The 23,144-nt window shown below is 30.8% G+C and overlaps 4 protein-coding genes across 4 annotated transcripts; 2 read left to right on the forward strand and 2 right to left on the reverse strand.

Annotated features, from left to right (window-relative positions):
* Positions 1-5,434, forward strand: LOC101220818 (protein RETICULATA-RELATED 5, chloroplastic). The gene is made up of 6 exons (XM_004138361.3): positions 1-923; positions 1,497-2,027; positions 3,002-3,109; positions 3,241-3,786; positions 4,260-4,373; positions 5,040-5,434. Exons 1-6 carry the CDS (start codon positions 102-104, stop codon positions 5,187-5,189), a joined length of 2,271 nt encoding a protein of 756 aa, XP_004138409.1. The 5' UTR covers positions 1-101; the 3' UTR covers positions 5,190-5,434.
* Positions 5,435-9,237: 3,803 nt separating this feature from the next.
* On the forward strand, positions 9,238-10,041 carry LOC101220185 (protein EARLY RESPONSIVE TO DEHYDRATION 15-like). The gene is given in 4 exon segments (NM_001308884.1): positions 9,238-9,551; positions 9,647-9,778; positions 9,781-9,797; positions 9,799-10,041. Coding segments are annotated over 4 exon segments (420 nt in total). The 5' UTR covers positions 9,238-9,289; the 3' UTR covers positions 9,808-10,041.
* Positions 9,893-10,928, reverse strand: LOC101220580 (protein SODIUM POTASSIUM ROOT DEFECTIVE 2). Its single transcript, XM_004138360.3, has 3 exons — positions 10,516-10,928; positions 10,359-10,434; positions 9,893-10,268 (listed from the first exon to the last, which is right to left on the reverse strand). The coding sequence occupies exons 1-3, from the start codon at positions 10,522-10,524 to the stop codon at positions 10,120-10,122; spliced, it is 234 nt and encodes a 77-aa protein (XP_004138408.1). The 5' UTR covers positions 10,525-10,928; the 3' UTR covers positions 9,893-10,119.
* Positions 10,929-21,962: 11,034 nt separating this feature from the next.
* LOC101219949 (wound-induced protein 1) lies at positions 21,963-22,937 on the reverse strand. Its single transcript, XM_004138357.2, has one exon. The coding sequence runs from the start codon at positions 22,601-22,603 to the stop codon at positions 22,247-22,249; it is 357 nt and encodes a 118-aa protein (XP_004138405.1). The 5' UTR covers positions 22,604-22,937; the 3' UTR covers positions 21,963-22,246.
* Positions 22,938-23,144: the final 207 nt, after the last annotated feature.

The raw sequence follows: 23,144 nt of genomic DNA on the forward strand, positions 1-23,144 counted from the left end.
GCCAGACCACCCGTTGTATTTGGTGAGGGAAAATTTTCGTGTGCTAATTTTTTCTTTTTGTGACGATGTGGAACTGACAGCTGCCACGCCCTCGCCCCGAAATGAAGCTCCATGTTCACGGTGGCTTTACGGGTGGACCTGTACACGCCAGTTCCACCGTCTGTCACCGGCGAAATTCGATTGCGGAGTATCGATTTGTCGGAGATATTTCAATAACGAGAAATAGCTGCGCAACTTTTCCAATCAGGAAGAATTCCAGGTCAAGTTTTCCTATTCTCTGCCTCCAGGATTCACAACAAGATTCTGTGCGTTCTGATGATGTAGGGAGGAAATCGGCCGGGCAGATTCTCAGTACGAGACGAGCCGTGCTCGGTGTTCCATTAATTGTGATTGGCGCTCGGTTTCTACAATCAGCAGTTGTCAGAGCAGAAGAGAAGTCTTCGGAGACTGTAACTCCGGTGGTGGAGGCGGTGACATCACCGTCACCGTCGCCTATTGCCCCGACAGCTGAGGAGGAAGTTATTACTTCGAGGATTTACGATGCGACTGTCATTGGAGAGCCGCTAGCCGTGGGGAAGGACAAGAGTAAAGTATGGGAGAAGATAATGAATGCTCGGGTAGTCTATTTAGGAGAAGCCGAACAAGTTCCGATTCGAGACGATAAGGAATTGGAGCTTGAAATTGTGAAAAACTTGAAAAGAAGGTGCGGTGAAAGTGAAAGGACATTGTCTCTAGCTCTGGAAGCGTTTCCCTCTGATTTGCAGGAGCAGCTCAACCAGTACGTTGACAAAACTATTGATGGAGAAACTCTTAAATCTTACACTGCGCATTGGCCACCGCAGCGCTGGCAGGAGTATGAGCCTCTTCTAAGTTACTGTCGTGTAAATGGAGTTCGTCTTATTGCTTGCGGTACACCTCTCAAGGTAATTGATTTTACTCTTCACGGATTCGTTGTCTTTTTTCTTGGGAACTGTAGATTACGATTCGACTCAATCAGCAACAAACTTAGCCTATAAAGGATTCCATTAGCCTTATACCTCTTTCAATAGCAAGCCTGCGGTGAACAGATTTATTGTCATGTCAGTGGTTTGGTACTTGGAGATGCAAAGATTATTGATAATCCCATATTGGGTTAGAAGTAGAGAAGATTGTTGAGACATTACCTTCATTGTTATTAAGGCTTTCAAGATAGAAGCTAAGAGTGAAATATGCATATTCCGACTCGAAGTAGATAATATAGTTGTACCACTATGGAGATGTAGAGAGATCCCTTGGCTCTTTGTACAAGTTTTTACAAAAGATTACCACTCTTGCCAACATTGCTCATTTCGTAGGTGCAAGCTCAATATGATGATACTTGTGATGAAAAAGATTTCTGAATAATTTTGTACAAAAGATATTATGTACTTAATGTTCGTGTCCTTGCTATTCTTTGATGTATGATCTTGCTTTCTTCCACATACATGAAAGTCATATTGTTATGTCAATATCAATAGGTTTTGAGAATTGTACAAGCAGAGGGTATCAGGGGACTTTCCAAAGCTGATCGGAAAGTATTTGCTCCACCAGCTGGTTCAGGTTTCATCTCTGGATTCGCGGCTATATCACGTAGAACTTCAGCTGACCTGAATTCTTCTTACCAACCTATTCCCTTTGGTCCAAGTTCATATTTATCTGCTCAATCAAGAGTAGTTGAAGAATATGCTATGTCACAAATTATTTTACAAGCTATGCAGGATGGTGGAGGAACTGGTATGTTAGTGGTTGTGACAGGTGCGAGCCATGTTGCTTATGGATCTAGAGGCACTGGCCTGCCTGCAAGAATTTCAAGAAAGGTACCAAAGAAAAACCAAGTAGTTGTTTTACTTGATCCTGAAAGACAACAAATGCGTAGAGAGGGTGAAGTGCCTGTCGCAGATTTCTTGTGGTATTCTGCTGCCAGGCCCTGCAGCAGAAACTGTTTCGACCGTGCTGAAATTGCTAGAGTTATGAATGCAGCTGGAAGAAAGCGTGACGCCCTTCCCCAGGTTAGCTTGATGGAAAATAAATTCTTCATTTTAATTCTTGGACTTAAGGAACTATTAGGTTTAGACAATTCTTTGTGCTTACTATTTTCTATTTATTAATTGGGAACATGGAATAAGTGGTTTGTTTAAGTATATTGCATATGTGCGCCTGGAACTTTACTGTTCTTCCAGATACTTGCTATTCATTTAATGTGTGTTTTAGCTCAATGATTGATTGTTCCGGGCTGTACTCTCTTGTTACTGGAAATTTTCATTTGATTATTTGAGTTATCCAGTTTATCATGTACTTGAAACACGACAATCCATTGCAAATATTTTACCTAGCGGGCCATACCATCATTTTTTTTGGATGATTGGTGCTCCAGTTAGTTTGCATGCACCTAAACTAATTAGACAATTCGTGCCAGCCCCTTCTTAGTAGGAAGTTGGTATGATCATTTATTTTCCGTGTAGGTTGCCACTGTAGTCTTTTAAGTAGATGGTTGTGATTAGGTTAAAGCATGAAGGTGTGTTAAGAAGAAGTGGGATGGTTTTGGCCTTGACCTAACTATAAAGGCCGTAGCCCCCAAATTGATACTGCTTTATACCATTGTTGCATTCCAGTATTGGGCTTGTTAATTATAGGATTGTTGCACAGCAATTTGTAGTCTTGGACCTAGGTAATCTTGTGGTTTTTATAGTTGTTCTGTGTATAGTCGTTTATTTTGGATTATGCCTTTGTTAAGCTTGTTCATGGTGTTTGGTATCTTCTAACTTTTCAATCATCAAAAGTTTGTGTTTGAACATGTCTTTTCAGTTTATTTTTAATTTTTCTTTTGGGGGGAAATAATTGGTTGTTCTATCGTTCAATAGTTGAATCTGGAAAATGGAGGCACACTAGAAACAATGGAGTTTTACTAAATAGCATTAGAAATTAATTATTGATTTGCATACGTGCTACATTCTACTAAATAAATATCATGGAATACTTTCAGGATATCCAAAAAGGGTTGGATCTGGGTGTAGTATCACCAGAGGTGTTGCAAAACTTCTTTGATTTGGAGCAATATCCTTTAATTTCAGAACTTACACATCGTTTCCAGGTTCAGTTGCTTTCTGAAAACTACTTCTAGCAGTTGTTTTATAACTCAATAAGAAACTCCAATTATAAATTAGGAACGTTGCTAAAATCTTCCATTGATTCTTACTACATCTTCATCTTACTTTGGCACAGGGTTTCAGGGAAAGATTGTTGGCAGATCCTAAATTTTTACATAGATTAGCAATAGAAGAAGCCATATCGCTAACAACTACTCTTTTAGCACAATATGAGAGGCGAAAAGAGAACTTTTTCCTGGAACTTGATTACGTTATTACGGATACCTTAAGGGGTGCAGTTGTTGACTTTTTTACTGTCTGGCTTCCTGCACCGACCCTGGCATTCCTTTCCATCGATGACATCGATGTATCTGGAAGCACTGATATCTTACAAGGTCTCATTGGATCTATCCCAGATAATGCTTTCCAAAAAAACCTTGCTGGAAAGAATTGGAACCTCAGCCACAGGGTCGCATCTGTTCTTTTTGGTGGCTTAAAACTTGCTAGTGTTGGCTTTATTTCCAGCATTGGTGCCGTGGCTTCCTCAAATGCTTTGTTTACTATTCGTAAATTCCTCAATCCAGCCCTGGCGAATAAGCAGCGAAATAAGAGATCTCCAATACTTAAAACCGCAGCCGTCTATGGGTGCTTTTTGGGAACATCAGCAAATTTAAGATATCAGGTAGCCAGAAGACTTGGTTACACTTAAAATATGTTGATGAAGACTAATTATTCTTTGAAATACTCATTTTATTCTTATTTTCAAGTTTCTTTTTTGTGTACCTAGGGAATGTGGTATCCATTAAAGCGTTCCATAACTAATCTTAAGGCAAATTTAAGAGCCATTTTGGCCATATGTGCCTATAGAACTTGTGTATGCATTTTTGTGAGTCTATGTGTATGTATAATGGAATATTCGTAATTGTTTACTTGGTATCGTGTCAAAATACATATGCGACTCCTTTCCATTTGCCTTCTTTTATCTATGTTTGGGTGATTTTAATGTAGAAAATCAGAAATGTACTGTGTGGATAAGTTGTTGAGAATTATATATGACCAGTGCACTTGTCTTGTTTTCCATTTCAATCGGTTTATATAGTCTTGCATCTTAATCTTGTCCATTTCTAACATCTGATGCACAATCTTGTAATGCAGATAATTGCTGGAATAGTGGAGCACCGGTTTTCTGATGCATTTTCTTCTCAAATATTACTTGTAAATATGCTCTCATTTGTTGTTCGAACATTAAACTCTTACTGGGGTACTCAGGTGCGCAACGCTCTAACTTCATCTATTTTGGAAAAGACTCATAAAATAACCTACTTTTTATCTAAAGGAGACTGTTATTTTACTGTTGTATTTGCTTTCAATGAGTTAAGCGAACCAACTTTATCTATAAATTAAAGTACTTATTTAGGGGCGGTGGAGTGGGTTATTATAGCTCACATCATGTTTGGAGCTCAAGTTATAAGAGTTGGTAACCTACTCCATGTTTACGACTCAAATTACAGTAGTTGGTGTTCAACCAACTATTATAACCTACAATTAACTAGAGTACTATTGCTTCAACTATCTATTTGTTACAATGTTTACTATATTTTATTCATCATCTCTCTCTCTCTCTTTCTTTAATCGTGTTTACTTTAAAATATTTTATATTTCAAGCACAAATTATTATAACCAAACTAGAATAATTTACCATTCAAACACATACTATTATAACATACGACTATATGACTATAGTAACCATGGACTATTATAACAAAGTCAACGCCACAAATGCTCACTTAGTGTCATTTGTGAAGACTACTTTCCAGTTTCCACACCAAATACTTATGATTTAGATCCGTTGAAAACCATATTCTTACAAATTGATTGTTTTGCCTTGTTTTTTTGGACTAAGCTGGATTCTTAACTCTCTGTTGAAACATGCAGCAATGGATCGATCTTGCACGGTTTACAGGATTACAAACTCGAGAATCGCCCTCTTACCAAGTGCAAGAATCTCCTAATCCTGCTGCATTGGGATGTCATGTCACTGAAGAGGCAACTCAAACAAGCCCAGATGAGTTCAAGAATCAATAAGGTGATACAGTCTCACATTACCCATCCGAGACAACTTGTAAAATTAAAGCCGGATGCATATAAGAGAGACACAGCAGAGGTCGATTTGATTTCTCTGGGTTCATTTTTCTCATTTACAATTCAGTTGTAAACTATTCCTCATGTAGTTCATAAAAGGCAATTTTGGTGATATTACAAGAGTATGAAAAAGCTGTTCTTTTTAAGAAAATTTTTAAATTAAATTTTCAATTTAAGTTTTGAAGGAACAAGGAAAGAAAAAAACACAGGGGTGCTAACACTTTTTTCTAAGACAAATTACTTTTGAATTCAACTATAGTTTTAGTTGACATCTTCTTTTTTATAAAAGTTTAAATTTCTTTATTTTATTTCGACGGTATGATTGTAAAATAAAGATTAGTGGCGACTCTTATTTTGTTTTAAAACTAACATTTTTAAGGATGTCAGTCGTTGTGTCGTCGCAGGTACGTGGCGACGGCTTGGCGACTCCATCTGGGAGTTGAAGTTCCACCTTGAGAGTTTGACTTTCCAATTTTTTTTCTACTCTAGTTTTGATTTTTAATGTTATTTGGTGTGTTGCTTTGATGTTTCGCACACATGCACAAGTCTCCTACTCGAGTTTACCTAAAGATTAAAAAACGAGGATGAATTAATGTTGACCTTCGAAGAATTTATGCTCTTGTGTAGACATGTGAATAACCTCACTCGATTTGGTCATAGAATTCATGAGAATATTATGACCAAATTGAGACCTTTTACCCTCTAGGATTTACATTTAACCTCACTTATTTGTTTACCTTATTAATTCATATATTTTGTTATATTTATCAATTTCACACGTAGTTATAAGGCCTCTACCTGGACTATACCCATTAGGTTTACATTTGAGAGTGGAGTAATGTTGACGATAAAAAAATTTATGCTTTTGTGCTAGCACAATCGCTCAATCTGATTGTGTGATTGAGAATGATTATGCAATGGTTGGGACCTTGGTCAGTTAAGGTGTTAGCAACAACCTCACTAATTTACTTGAGCCTAACATAAGCCTAACATTTTTCTTTATCTATTCCATGTCTTATACTCATCTTTTATTATATTCGATCTTAGGATGGTAGATACCCATACACCTAAACTATTTGCCAAAAAAATTATAGTGAAGACTCATGGAAAGGTGTGGCCCAATGGTAGGAGAAACTGCATCAAGAGTCAAATATGATTTGGCCTAAGAGTTTGGAAATTTTGCTTCTTCAAACATGTCGCTTAGGGTTTGTCAACAACAACATGGAAGATCTTAAGAGCCTATGGGAGAGTTTGACCGAAAAGCATAGAATGAAGTTCGTAAAGGCATACAAAAATATATCTGACCTCATGTATACAAGCATTAATGTGCATGCTTTATAAGCATTGGTGCATTTTTTAGATCATGTGCTCTACAAGCATTATAGTTTTACCGCTGAGTTACTTCTAGTCCTTAAATACTAGTGCTCCTCTAATGAACAACATATTCATGGTTCAACTAATAAACAGAAGCCTCTCTCGTGTCATAGAGAGCGTAGGACCTTTTGTTAAAGTCCAAGAGACACCACTTAAGAGAACACTCATCTACTTACCCTAAAGTTGGAAAGAAATGAATTTCATCTTGTGATATCCCAATGGAGAAAAGAAAGTAATATCACAATTTATAAGTAAAAAATCAAGGTATATTACTATTTAGTCTATTTCAGGATGTATTTTGTAAATGTTTTTGTTTATTTAATTATATTTAAAAGTAAGACAAAATAATGCATAGTTTCTTATTTCCATTTGTGTTGAGGGCCCGTCATAGTTGGGGAGATGCAAAATATTGGGAGCAATGGAGTAAATATGAATATTGTGATTATGTTCACCATATAGACTCCTTTCAATCATATTTTAAAGAAGCCATTAAATCATAATATGAAGACACCACACTGGAAACACATAGTACTGGATGGTGCAGTCAAATAATGAGAGATTGTTACCTCAGGTTTTTTCTTTCATGAAAAATGTTATTTTATATAAAAGGAATTAAAATAAGATATGAATTTAATTAGTGGTAAGTAGTAAGTAGTATGTAAATATTAGGGTTGGTACATAAGGGGAAGGGAAAAAGGAAATTGCGTAGAAAAGGAAAAGAAAAAACAAAAGGAAAGGAAAGGAAAAGGGAAGGGATAAGAACGATGAGGTGGAGTGTGTTAGTTGTGGATAGTGATGATAAGAGTTATGGATGTGCACTAAATCCCTGAGGACTAATTCTTGGAATTCATTATTCCAAATATTTAAACCTAAAAATAACTCTCTCCCTCTCATTAATTTATCATTATAACCACACACACACTATTTACTCTTTTCTACTTTTCTACTTTTCTAATATTACTTTCTTTTCTCCTCATAAATTTCCCTCATTTGTCCTTTCTACACCTAATTTAACTCTATAGTTTCACTTTTTTTTCAATGGAAGTAATAGGGGTTTTGTTGTCAATATATGACTCAATCATAATCCCTTGATATAAATAATATTATAGACTCATGTAACAATAATAATATAAGATTGAAGATTGATTGAAAAAGAAGATAACGATTTCAAAAAATATATATATAAAAAAAAGTTAAAGAAGACAAGAAGGAAGATGGAATGAATTTGAGCCGCGCGAAATTCAAAAGCGTAAGGTCAAACTTGAAATATTTTAAAAAATGGTCCGTTTTATACGTTTTTTTTTATTTTCTTACCTGAGCTGTAAATATTTTGATATTTTATTATATTTATGAAAATTAATCGAGACACTTTTCTACGTACAAAAATAAATCAAAATATTTCTAAACTGAATTATAAATTTTAGATTATAAGAAAATAGACTATTTAGACTTCTATTTAATGCATTTAAAAGACACATTTTGAGGTTTTGAATATATAATTTTGTCATATTTTGTAAATATTTTTACAAACTAGTTGTAGTAATCTTTTTTATTTAAATTCGATTAGTTTTACATTTTTTTTTTCTCAGGCAAAAAGTAAAAATAACCCTTTTATCGATTTTAGTGTAAAAAATTAATTTTTTCGAAACGTGCTATCAAACTAGATGCCTCGTTGACACAGAATTTTTTTTCAATATCTCACTTGAATCGAAAATCTTTGACTATATATAAAAGAATCATTTTTATAAATAATTAAGCTATGTGTTATCAACTAAGATATGTGTTTTGAGATGTTGGGCTAAAATGAATATAGTTCAATTGATACAATTAAGTAATCAACCTTGAAACTGGAGAATTGATGTTCCGACCCTGGTATTAACCAATATATAAGTTATCAATCCTTTTTTTCTTTAATCTTCTATCTTAGAAAATTAAGTATATTCTATCTCAATTTCTTGCAATAACTTACATATTTTTTAAGTAAAAGAAAATAAAAATTTAACAAAAAATTAAATAAAAACAACTTTCTCTTAGGATTTAAAAGTTGACAGGGGTTTTAAAAATATGGTTAGGAATTAGAAATAAATATTTATGTGATAATTTTGAAAACTTAAAAAGAAAAAAACAAATCATAAAATATGAGAGGTTTGAAACTATCGAATGTAAATAAATGAATGTAAACTAAATGGTTCGCTGTTTCTTTTTTTCTAACAAAATTAAATATTGTATATGAACTCAGATAACAAAATGAAAAGAAATACAAACTCAAAACTAAATTGAATGAACATTATTATATAATTATAACATATAAAAATATTTGTTACGTACATTGTTATATAATTTTTTTTATAAGATTAATAAAAAAAGATGTTACTTTACATTAATTATTATAAAAATATATGTTACTTATGGTTTGAAGATGACATGGGGACCAAAAACCGTGTGTAGTATTAAAAACTTCTGTCAATTAGTTAAAGAAATCCAACACCGTTTTTTTAAAAACATTGGGCCAAAATTCCATCTTCAATTTTGCTTTTAAACAGTGTCATTTCCGTAATAAAACTAAACTCTAAGTCCTATTCCATTTTTTCATTTTTATATATTTCATCCCATCTTCATCTTCATCTTCATAAACTCATCCCAACCCAACCCAACCGACCCAGTGGAATATGGATGTTGTTACTCAAAGAAACTCCTCTTCCTCCGTTTCCATGTTGAATCCCAACGCTCCTTTGTTCGTTCCCATGGCCTATAGAACGGTGGAGGATTTCTCCGACCAGTGGTGGGAGCTCATCCAGTCCTCCCCCTGGTTCCGTGAGTACTGGCTTCAAGAACGCTTTCAAGATCCTCAAAATGAACTTTCTTTTGGTGAAAATGAAGAATTCATCCTTCCGGATCTTGAAAGTTTCTTCGACGACTTCACTCGTCAACGTAAGAAACGAAATCGAGTCATCGAGTCAGTTTATTTCTTTTCCTTCTCTTAATCGAGCTTTCTAATTTGTTGTTTATTTTGTTTTCTTCTTCAGAGGAAGAGGAAGAATTGGAATTCTCGAAGGATTTAGTTCCAATGGGTGCTTTCAAATGGCAGAAGGCTCGGTCTGGAGCGGAGGTTCCTAAGTATGCTCAAAAGGCTCCCAAGATTGTGAACGTGAAAGTGAGTCCGAGAACGATTCACCAACCGAGATAGATTTCACGCGCTCAATCGAGTACGTTTCTTCATCAGAACTCCAGAAACAGTTTGAATTGTTGTTGATCTAGGGTTTTTCATTTCCTTTTTTTTTTTTTTTTAATGTACAGAGTCTAGAACTTGATCTGTTACAAATTAACTCTGATGAATCTGTGTTTAGTTCTTGTAAATTTGAACCAAGTCTTTACTTTCGATTATGATAAAATAAAAAAGAGTTTCAAAATTCTCAACAAAGTAGATCCATCCATCACTAACAACATCAGAATTCAAATTCTTATTCTCTTCTCTAATCTTGATAATCGCCAAATTTCTCTAGTAATTAATGTTGTTGAGTTCATCATCTTGCCATGGAATTGCAGTTTTTCTAATTTTCTGAAGAACTTTGATAACTTCTTCGTTAGTGACATTGCCTGTAACAATCACTTTGTTCATCTCCATATCTACATTATATGTTTCTATATCTGCAAATGGAGAAGAAAAGAAAGGAAAATAAACCCCAAATGAATTACTTAACCATAGGAGGCTCTGACGAAGACATTGAAAACACAAACCTTGGATTTTCTTGATGGCTTTGAGAATCTTCTTGATACACTCCTCACAATGCAAAAAGACCTTCAATTCCACCACCTATGGCCAGAAAAACAACAACACCCATTAGAACCCGTTAGAAATCAAATTCCAAGAATTTTCTCTCTTAGAAATACTTGCATTAGCCATTCTGTGACTGATCAATTCCTGATTTCAAGTGCAAAAATCTGAAGAGCGTTGAGGAAATAAAATGGTATTTCTTATCCTTCAACAAAAGGAAGTGTTTTGGTTAAGTAAAGAATTTATGTATGTTGATAGAGGAAAAAAGTAAGACGAAGGAATTGGATTCTTCATTTGGTGGATTGTTGGATGCAATTTTCAGCTCAAAAAGGTGAGATTCTTGATTGAGGAAGAATAGAATGTTGTGTGGAAATATCATCAATTTTTACTTAGCTGAGCTTTTTCTTTTTTCTTTTGGGGATATGGCCATTTTCTGAATTCTGTCCCCCACATTGCACTTTCGGTATCCACTCCCCTCTTTTGTCGTTAACATGACCCACTTTCTCAGCAAATATCTTTCACTTTTTCCTTTATTATTATTTCAAAGTCACACACTATCATAAATTCTTTATTTTTTAAGATAAGATTATGTAATATTATTTTGTTTTTGAGTTCCAAAAGATTCTAATTTCTAATCTTTCTTTTTATTTATATAATTAAAATCTTGACGTGTTTGTCTGATAGTTTGTGTTGGAAAAGGTGGGCTTCTATGGACCTGGATGTAGATTGTCACAAAAGGCACATGAATCTTCTAGGCCCATTTTAATATTGGTTCGGCCCACTTATGTTGAACAAAATGACTTCACGTGTCATTTTAAGAGATTTTGATACCATACTTTTCTATTCTACCTACATAAATCCCTTTTAAAAATTGACTATTTATACTCATGTTAGGATTTTTCCACCCATTTTGTACAAAAATCAAACAAACGCAAATATATATATATATATATATAAAGGAAAAAAAAAAAGCTTTTGTTTTCAGTATCTTGTAAAAGAAAATTTCAATTTTAGAGCTATGTTTGGACCATAGAAGATTTTGTAGAATTTCTCAGTCCATTCTTGAGAAGACGAGGTGACACACGAGTTTCATTAGAGAATTGAAAACGGTTGATTTTTATGATTGTATGTTTGGATTATTGTATATTTTAAATTTCTACTGTCTCCTTTCTATTCTTTATTTCCCCAGTAACTTTTTTTTAAAAAAATAATTATCATTCTTGCTTTGTTCTTTTCAAATCTTTTGAAGAATAATAACTAATATAGATAATTTTGGTATAATGTGCATACATTTCGTTTATGTCCGAATTATTGGTTTAATAGAGTCATAAACCATTACTATACATATGTAGCCATTTACTCAAGTTATTTTGTTCTGTTTAATTTTATATTGAGACAATTATAAGAACAATGTACACTATTTTGGTATAATGTATGGATGTTAGTAGGTTCATAAACTGTTGTTATAAATATGTAATATGCATGAGGTGATATGCTCTAAATTGATATATATCCAAGTTTATTACAAAAATATATAGATATGTGTGTATATCTAAAGGTAAATATAAATGTTACTTGTATATTCAAATTAAATTTAACGGGATGAATAAATTCTAGAAAATAAACATGTGAAACAAAACAAAAAGAAAAAGAAATTGGAACACAAATAGTTGTAATAGAAAAATAATTGAAATGATATATCCTTCAATAGAAAAATGTGTAATATAATATTTTATATTCAAAATACACAAAGGTAATTCTACAAATACATTGTGATATATCAATCACATGGCAATTTCATATACAAAAATATGCAAAAACGAAACTGAAATAATAATCTTGAGAAAACAAAATGAAGATCAGGCCGTAATTGAAACGAAGATTTAGACTTCTTTTTATGAAGATCTTCTAAAATAAAATCTAATTTACCAAAACAAGTTTCCAAAATCAAAATTTTCAGAACTTCTCGTACGCAATTGAATTCAAGGAATTAAATAGAATACTTCCCTAAACTTTAATTTTTAAAAGAAGGAAAAAAATCTCCAAATAATTATCAGTAAGAACGTATTGAATTATTTCTAATGTTTTAATTAGAAGATAATACAATACACTTGGTAGGAGAGAGTATTATTTAGTTAAAATTGTCCAAAACATATAAAAGAAATCTAGTCATAAAATACAGTTAAAGTTAATAATATTCATATTACTATTAGGTCAATTTTACAAATCTTTCTAATAACAATCAACATTTGAGTTAAAGAACACCATATAATCATAACTATGAAGATTAGTATAAAATGTTGACGTGATATAATGTTTGGTACTAGAGTCTAGAGGGACCTGACCCACGACTAATGTTAATAAGATTCATTAGAGGAGTTGGAGAGAATGATGTTGTTTGGCCAAAAGAGTTTAGACGAATAAAATTGTGAATTTTATCTCTTGTTTGTTCTAAAGAGCTTAGAGTTTTAATATAAAAAGAGTAAGTTTATGCTTTTTTATACTGTGTAACTCGCTTCTTGTTTTGAACACCTCTATTTATTTCGAAAAAGTACATCTTCCATAAATTTTAAGAACCGAAAATAAAAAATATATGGTAGCATTTGAGACAAGAATTATTTTAAGGCTATAATAACCTTTCATGCTATAGTAATTATTATTTTGTATTCCTCATTTAGCTACCTTAAGCATTATTTCAAAACTCTCATTTGCTACAATATTTATCACTTTACATTCATCATATTTTTTTTTACGATGTTTACTATTTTTTTTCAAACTTACGTAATCTCTCAAATGCACTTCACCTGTCAGTCAGTGAAAAATAAGTTTCTTTTACCTCAAATGCTGTTTTGCGTTGAAAACATGGTTGGGTATGGAGTAAGGATATAGACAAAAGTATAGGTCAAATCAAAATACAATCAAATACACTGAATGCTTTTATGAAAACAAACAGTTTCTCCCCATAAAAACAAATGAAGTTGGATTAGATATTTTTGAAAAGAAAAAATGCTATTAGATAAAAACAGAAACAGCAATGAAAATGAGAGCTCACCCTATAAAATTCAATGAAAAGCCAACAAATTTCCCCATCTAAAATGGCCCTCTACATGATTGGGACACTTTCACAACCTCCCAAATAACCCCAATATTTTGTAGCATTTTTTGTTTTAATCAAAACATAACATCCCTCCTGTAATTTTCAATCACCATATAGACTTCTTGATAGAAAACTTTTGATCTTTTTAATAAAATATCTCTACAAAGTTCTTTAAAAAAACCCTCAAAACAAGACCTTCAATCATTCAACATCTCACCCATCGATGTACTTTTAACTTTCTTACAAAATATTAGAAAAGTTGTCCGTGTCTAAAATATCTAGAATGTGATGAACTCCAAACACTATAACTTGGTTCTAATTACCTTAATTTGAAGCAATTTAAACTTCGTGTACTAGTTTAATTATGTGAGAAGAACAACAACGTTGTGAGAGAAGTATTCTATGTAATTGTAACAAATTTTTACCTATGGATCTTTTTTTTTTTGGAATTTTCTACGTCAATTATTGTTTCTTATTTGGTAATTTTTTTAAATTTCTTGGTTATTTGTTTTTCTTATTCATGCAGTAGTAAGAGTGCAAAGTTCGTATATGAATGTGTTTTATACCATCAAATACAAATGTTATCTTACATTTTTTCTTTATATTTGTATTAAATTGTGGACTTTCGTTTGTTTGTTTTTTTTAAATTTTTTTTGACAGGGCATTAAATTGCCAATGAAACTTAGATTTTTATCTTTTAAATGCTTTGTCTAATATTCTTTCTGATTTGACATACCAAAATTTAGAGTATGTTTGATGGAAAAAGCATATTGGTTTATATATTCTTATGCTGAAAATTAATTGTGAAGTTTTGTGCTTATTATGACTTTTATTTAAGTGGGCCAAATATGGTATTTTATATTCCACATATCTATCTAAATGAGAATGTGATTTTTTGTAAATGTTATATTCAGCTAATTATGGTATACTTTTTGTAAAAAATAATTGAAGTTTAATATTGTTTATTTGATGCTTAAGCTTATCAATATGACCTCAATCTTATTCTACTTGCACCAATCATTTATTTTAAATTATTTATCCTTTTGTTATAAGAGACTAATTCCTTTTTTTTCTTATATATATACACTTGAAAAGATTTAAATTGTGAGACAACGTCATTTCATACATTTAAATATATATAAATATGAGTTTATATTTTTTATTTAATTTATAATTTATTCTTAGATAAAGTTGTTTCTTATGAAATAATCTTTTCCTCTACCCAAATATGAAAAAAAGAAGAATTTTATTTGAATTTCTCAATCTCACATATTGGGTAGATTTTAAAACTAGCAACCTTCGGTTGCCCAATGTAAAGTTAATGATAATCTGTCATGTTGCAATTTAGAAGTTATTCTTTAGACCTTTTAGTAAGTAGATAAATTGAATTCAATTTAACTTACGGGTGTATCTTAATCATTGCTCTTTTAAAAGTTTAAACTTACAATATTGATTTTATTAAAAATATGATTGCACTCAAATTTTGTTAGAATTTTGAAGGTAAATAATTGTAACATAAAATGTAAATAATTGTGACTGAAAATATAGATTTTGAAATAATAAATCTGATGGAAATAAATGATGTTGATTGATTTTTGTTATTTTAAATTAAGAGGAATAATGAACCAATGACCACAACAATAAATTTGCATATATATATATATATAAATTACTTAAAATTTTATTTTCTCAACCTTCACAATGGTAGATGAATCCTTTATCTACAGTGTTATATGATAGATTTTATCAGTTTGGGTTTGGTTGGCTCATGTACTCGGTCTCTTGGACTCAACTCTATGGATTTGACATATATTTCGATTCAATTAAACTTAATTGGACTTTATTCCAAATAAATAATATTTAATTTGATGAAAATAGTTAACTTTTATGATTGATCTAAAATTTCTCATTTAACGACATAATGTAATATATAAAATAAAAAGAAGTAAAATAACGGTTAAAAATGCATATCATAGAAACTAAATAAATCCAAATATGAAAATTACATAAAAAGGGTGAATGATAAATTTTCAAGTATGAAAATTACACAAAAAGGGTAAGTGATACATTTTCAAAATAGAAGAATTAAGAAGAATTTGAAACTTATATGTGAACCGTATGATGCGTCCTTATAGTGAAAAAAAATTATAGTGCTATTTTAACTTTGAAATTAATTAAAATATAAACAAAATAAATACATCACCTTTAATTGTTTAATTGTTATTATTTAAACAATACATTATTAATTGTTTAATTGTTTAATTGGACATTCGAAAAAAGAAATATATTATTTAATTGTTTCACCTTTCCCGACGCCATGTAGGAAACGTCGACACTATGACTTATATTTATGATGTGTTAAGGTATAAAGTCGAAGGAAAGAAAACAATTAAATAATATAATTTCTTTCTCTCGATGCGAATTACATGATATTGTGACCCGACGCCATTAGTAATGTGTCAATATTGAGGGAGAAGATTATATAACCCTTTCCTTGTTTGGGAGAAGGATTATCATAACATTTTCTCAATTCCATCCATCCTTCCTTATTCCTTACTTCACCACTTCTTATTTATAATTAATCATTTTAAGTTTAAATACTATTTAATCCATTTTTTTTCGTTTATAATTTCTATTCTTCTTATTTTTGTTAATTTTAATCTTTTTATTTAAATAACATTGCTTGTTACCTTGTTTTTTTGTTATGAATTTGTTACCATTACATTAATTAAAAATTTTAATTTCTTTTTTTCCTCTTGAATTAGGTAATTTATTATGATTACACCGCTTGACCCACATTTTCTTTTTACTTCTACATTACGAAAGTTAAGACTATTTGATAAATTAAATATATAAAATTTGTGTATTGAATTTAGAATATAAAAATTAAAAAATTAATAACTTAATTGCACGTAACCATTACCTAAAAAATGTTGAAAATTGATGAAAATTTTTTTACGAACTACTATAATTTTTTGATAAATTAAATATACTAAATTTATGTATTAGAGTTAGAATGTGAAATTTGAATAATAATAATAATTTTTGCTTTTGTGTTCCATGTAATTGATTTCAGTTTATAATTATCTTCCTAGAAATTATTTTGTTCTTCGTATATTATTTCGTTTGATTGAAATTATGGTGTCAATCATTGGTTTATATCAATTCTTAAATACACGCAATTTGTATATTGCATTTAGAATATTAATTAAAAAACAAAAATATATTTTATTCACCAAACGTTAAAAAAAGTTGAAAATGAACGTCGTCTTTGAGAAAATTAATTGAAATTATTTTACAAAAAATAGGATATATATATATATATATATAATTTGTGTATTGGAGTTAGAATACGAATTTTAAAAAAACAATAATAATTTATTGACACAAAAACTCTTGCATAAAAAACGTTGAAAATGAACATCGAAAACTAATGAAACTTGTTTTTTAAAAAATATGACAATTTGATAAATTAAATATACGAGAATATTTGTGTATTAGATTTAGAATACGAATTTAAAAAAATAATAATAGTAAATAATCATTTCCACGTAATCATTCTTCAAACAAATATTATCATAACACTACCTATTATAATAATTTCCCCCAAACACATACTACCATAACACTACCATTCACAATTTTCTCTCAAACACATATTATCATAACAATATCAACAACAAGCATTCTCCAAACACATGTTATTGCGTAACACTAGGATTATTATAATTTTCTTCTTTCATAACTGTTTATAAAAGAATAAGACACTCTAATAGATATACATGTTTATTATAAAAGAAATATACGTTTTGAAATAGAAAATTTAGATTAAGACTGGAGACAAAAAATTTAGATGTGAGAAAAAAAAATCTATGAAGGAAATAAATGAGTGTTGATTGATTTTTCTTATTTGAAATGAAGAGGAAATAATTGAAGGCACGACCACAACAAATTGCCCCATCACTGTTTTTGATAAGTAAATTAAATTTGAGAAATCAATAAGTTGAAGGGGACAAATGTCCCACTAACCCCTACCTATGTGGACTCTATCACTCTCAGTCTCAGTGTGTGGTGAAATGAATATATTGATAAAAGTTATACAATTATATATATATATTAATCTCTATCCTATTAGCTTATAGTTTAAATTAGAAACAAAATCCAATCTATTCAAATGCATTTTGGGATAAACAAGGATTACTATCTAAAGTAAAACCCAAAAGTGATTCCGAATAACACACAATTCTATCATTCTGTGATGGAGGATGATTAAAAGAGGTTCATCATTAATTATTTCACTATCATTTTGTACAATGGGTGGAGTTGCTTTTTAAACAAATTGATTGGTTTCTTATTAAAACGTGATGATGATGCAAAATAACCACCACACCTTTTTTCAATAAATAATGTACACAATAACATATATGATTTTCTTCACAAAAATCAATCTTAATTATACCAAAACTTTGAATGAGATCGTTGTTTTCCTTTCAAGTAGAGAATGGTGGAAATATGTATTGCATACATTCAGGAATATCAATGCTAAAACTTTTTTATTAACTATCTTATGCGAAAATTTGTTTTAAGAATACAGTATTCTACGAGCTGACAATGACAACTAAAATGTGAAGCCAACCATCAAAACCGAGGGTGGCCCTTGTCAAATGCTCAATAGAAAATGTTTTATGTTTGCCATGAACTAAAGCAATACTTTAAGCCCAAGATATATAATTCAATAGAGATACTTGGTCGAGGCCGACTCTAACTAAAAACAAAACTTGGCACGCCTTTTGGTTCGATTGGTTACCTAATTATTTTAAGGTGACTCAAAAACCCTTGAAAAGACTTTAGGTCAATTTTATTTTTATAAATACAAAGTTATAACTCCATAGAGGTATAGCAAGAACTCACAATCTCTCTCTAGCTCTCACTCTCATCTAACTTAGGCATCATATTAGTGCATATAGCAAGCATCACACTATCGTGAAGATATTGTCTTTTGTAAGTCAATGTTCTTCTCATCTTTAAACAAATTCACTATTGATATCACTTAAAGGGTCAAGTGTTTTTACCTTTATTAAAAAACGTCTTACTAAAAAGAAGAAAGTCTATCCTACAATTATATACTAACAATCAAAAGACTCATAGTTCAAATCCTCCTAATTGAATAAATTCTTTATCTACCTAATTTTACATTCAATATTAAAAAAAAATCACACATTTGTATTTGTTTCTTTTCACTCATATGTCTACATTAAATATATGTTAATGGAATTTAGAGAGTTTTAATAGGACGGTGAACTTAAAAAAAAAATGTGTTTAATAGGGATTTTAACTTTAACAAGTAATACAAAATAAGTTCTTAATTTTTTGATTGGGCAAGTAATTAAAAAAGTCATGGGCGCTTTTAAAATTATAAAATAAAAAAAAGACATTCAAACATTGAATTATATATTTAACGTGTCCTAAATGTATTTGACACATCATTGTAATTAAATTTGAAGATGTATCAAATGTTGAACATATATATAATGGTATTAGTACAAACATATTGAAGAGTAAATGAGTAAATTAATATAATAGAAAGACGTAATGAATTAATAACGTAGGTGATTGATTAGCGTGCAAAAGATTGTAAAATCCTCATCCACATTCCATTAATATATACTATAATCACCAATTAAGCATCAAATATTATGCTAATTTTGTACTTATAATATAATATATATAATTTATACTTTGAATATTCTCATTTTCTTAAAGGTGTTAAATTGTTAATGGTGACCACGGCCAGTAGTTCAGCCTTAATTACTTTGGCTTTTAGCTAAATTTCATTTTGACAAAGTGGTGTAACACTATATTCATATATATAAAAATACAATATAGATATAACATATAAGTGGTGTTTGAATCAGCATGAGCTTTGACGTATGTATTGTATATTATTTATACATCTTCCAACTTCCAACATGAAACCCATTAACTCCAAGTAGCCAACGGGTCCATAAATTGTTCAAACTATAACAATAATACAAACTTTTACATATTATTTAAATTAATAAATTTAATATTTCACATCTTACATATCATTTACAATATTTATCATGTGTCATAGACTTTTATGATGCAATAAAAATATCATTTATTCTTGTGACAGAAATCTATTAAAAGTGCAGCAGCAATATTTATTTAAAATATCTATATATGTGTATGTGTGTATGTGTTTGCGTATAATACATATTTGAATTGGAAAGGTGTCATTCATCCACAAAAGCAATTTTAGGACATTGAGTATCATAATGCAGTTGATGAGTGTCCCTTCAAATCAGAAGGAGCTTATGTCTTTTTGGATCATTATGAAAATTAAAATACGTTTTGTTGTCTTCCTCTTTTTTAGTAGTTGAGATTAGGTACATATACTTTTAGTTCCTAGTCTTAACTTATATCTTTCTTAAAACTATGTTTACGCACAATATCACACAATAAAAGATTAAATTAAAACAATGTTCATAAACTTTATAGTTTTGGATAAAAAATATATTTTATAACTTTTAAAAGTTTCCATAATATCTTCTAAATTAAACTTTTGAAAAGAGTTTAAAAATACTATTTACTTAATTTGGGATGAAAATCATTAAACTTTTATTTTTAAATATTTTTAAATTACTAAAAAAGGTTTAATAAATATTATGGACCAAAATTCTCTGTTAATCCAAAAATTACACAAATGTTCTTACCAATCAAAAATAAATATGAAAATATCGATACAAATATTAAAAATATACAACAAAATCACAGCACACATCAAATTAAATATACAACAAAATCACATTGTATCAGATTAAATCAAATAAAAAATAGGTATATATTAACAAATTAAAGTGGACATATTTAAAGTATGTCAAACAATTTTTTGATTTCGTAAATATGACACACTTTATACTATCTTGTATGTCAGGTATGTGTATACATACTTTATGTGACATTTAAGAGATGCGACTGTTTTTCTCTTTTCTTTTTATTTTTGCAGAAATAATAAGAACTTAATTTTTAAAATTTATTAAACCAAAGCTGTAAAAGTTTTTAATTTATTATTTTCAATGATTTGGTGGAGGAAGAGATCCTTTATGCATAAAATTTGAATAAAAGCCGCAAATATCCCAAATTAATTAATTTGATTTTAAAGTTGAAAAAATGGAATTTGATTTTTCCAACTTTGAAAAAGATAAAAATAAATTATTTAATAATTAGATATTAATAAAATAAATATATAAATGAAGCGAGGACTGAAGTGATTAAAGAACTAAATTGAATCATTCTTAGAGTTGAGTGCTCCACAGAAATGGAGGATCTGGACCGTCCGATTTCTGAGATTATACAAAGTGATTTGTCACTTGCAAAACCCACATGTGGTTTAAAAGACAGCAGAACCTTCTGGATCACAAGTCACATCTAATCATACACGTGCCAACAAATTATAATCTCTCACAAAACATTTTCTCTCCCTTTTCAAATATAACAATTTTCTGCCCCTTTGTTTTTCTTTTTTTACTTTCACATATTAAATATTATCAATTATCGCAAATTGCGAACGCAATTAATTACAAATGATAATTGGTAAAATAAATTAAATATTAATACTAGAAAAGTTATACCAATTCTATATTTTCAAAACACACCTTTCTGATTTTATTTACCAATTTCACTACGTTATTTTTTATATATTTTAAATAATTATTTAACAATAAAGAATGCATCAAATTTCAAATAAACATATTAAAATATGAATATTACAAAAATTAAGGCCCATTTTGAAATTGAAACTTGAAAGTAATAAATAAATAAATAATAGGTTTAAATTTTAGTTTGGACCTTTAATTTTATATTCAATAAATAAATCAAATAATAGAAGGAACATATTGTGTTAACATCTAATTAAGTGACTCTTAAAGCAGAAATTGGATTTAGACCTAAATAATAATAAAAAAATAAACAGAGGTGTTTTCGAACTTATCCAAAAGTTGGACATCTACGTCTCCCTTTTTTCTTTTATATATTTTCTTCACGTTTCGTTTTTCCCCCACTAGGCCCCAACATTTTGCAGAGTTTATACAATGATGTTCCAATGTTTCTCTTTTTTATTTTTAATCTCTTCTACAATTTTAAATGGGCTTTAGGTTCTCAATTATTTTAATTAATTAGATGCAACTCCTAGCAATAATATCCATCAACCCACTCGTTCATCCCCTCGAACTCAGCACAATTTAACCTAATCCATGGCTTGCTAGACCCTACCCACAGAGATTCCTTTCTTCTTCTTCTTCTTTTTTTTTTTTATAGGAAAATATTACTATTCATGATTTAACTTCACATATATCGCATTTTTATTAAGAAATGGGTGAGGTAAAAAGAAAAATACGAGACCATACTTACCGTCATCCACATCACAGAAAAGAAAAAAGAATCAAAATTAAGGAAATAAATGCCATTTTTAACACAAACATTGGAACATATCCTTATTATAAACATTACAAATACATCGGGATTCCACCAATACAGACTCATCTCCATGGTGCTTACCCCTACACACACACACACACTATGACACAAACAAAACCCTTCAAATGAAATAAAATACAAAAAGGCGGAAACCAAACAAAGAAATTACACGCACAATCCCAAGTTTCTCACATCTCTCAATTTATTTTAATTTTACAATACAATTGGCGGCCCTACCCAATGCGAGAGATTTAATTAAATGGCCAACACCAGTCCAGGCACCGATTTTCCTACCTGATTTGAAACGCTGCTCTCCCAAACAGAAGGGCAATGATGCAACGACGCAGCAGATGATATCTCCGACGACGCGGAGGAGGACGATGTAGACGGATATTCACTCGGATCTCCAACACGAGTCACAGTAAGAGAGGTATTGAAATATTCACGAAGCTGTGTAATTATCCCATCCGTCACAGTCCAGGCGTGGATCCAGGAGATTGAACGGCTCGGATCGCAACCTTCCACGAGGACGGTAGAGCCGAAGGATGTGATTGATTGAGGAACGAATTGAAAAGATTGACCGTTGGATGAAGCTCCAGTAAGAAGGCGCATCAGAAATTGGTGAGACGGCGGACCATGAAACCACCACTCTAGATCAGGAGCGAGGATTTGGTGAACGGTGTTCACGTTACGGGAGCTTAAGGCTTCATACAGGGCGAGGACCACCCTTTGATTACTGGAATCTTCTTCCTCCAGAATTCCCTGAGAGTTAGCCAGTTCTTGCAGAAGTTTTTGCCTTAGCCTAAGCCTCGGACTCCTCAAGGATTTTTTTTTTTTTTTCTTTCCGATGAACTACGAAGAAGAAGGGGAAGAAATGAAAGCAGAGAGAAACACAGGTTGAGATTTCACGAGCTTGGAGAGGGGAATTTATAGGGAGAAGCATATGGGGACAAGCAATTGTCTACGTCCTCATCCGTTTTGTTGATTTACACGTGGCCAATCAAAATGCACGACGAATATCACTTTGGGCATTTTAGTAATTTGGGTCAGTTTCGGAAGGGCGACGTGGCGTGTTTTGATTAGAGAGTATGGGTTTGTTTTATGTAGAGCGATGCAGGGGAGTGTATGTGAGTCCAAAAGATCAACAAATGGA

Source organism: Cucumis sativus, chromosome 6 (genome assembly GCF_000004075.3).
Source record: "Cucumis sativus cultivar 9930 chromosome 6, Cucumber_9930_V3, whole genome shotgun sequence".
Lineage (NCBI taxonomy): Eukaryota > Viridiplantae > Streptophyta > Magnoliopsida > Cucurbitales > Cucurbitaceae > Cucumis > Cucumis sativus.

Excerpts from the sequence above, each read along its gene's own strand:
- LOC101220818 (XM_004138361.3), top strand. The coding sequence starts at position 102 with ATGAAGCTCCATGTTCACGGTGGCTTTACGGGTGGACCTGTACACGCC. Across the intron at positions 2,028-3,001 it reads AGCGTGACGCCCTTCCCCAG|GATATCCAAAAAGGGTTGGA; the intron begins GTTAGCTTGATG and ends GAATACTTTCAG. Across the intron at positions 4,374-5,039 it reads ACTCTTACTGGGGTACTCAG|CAATGGATCGATCTTGCACG; the intron begins GTGCGCAACGCT and ends TGAAACATGCAG.
- LOC101220580 (XM_004138360.3), bottom strand. Across the intron at positions 10,269-10,358 it reads AGCCATCAAGAAAATCCAAG|ATATAGAAACATATAATGTA; the intron begins GTTTGTGTTTTC and ends CTCCATTTGCAG.
- LOC101219949 (XM_004138357.2), bottom strand. The coding sequence starts at position 22,603 with ATGCGCCTTCTTACTGGAGCTTCATCCAACGGTCAATCTTTTCAATTC.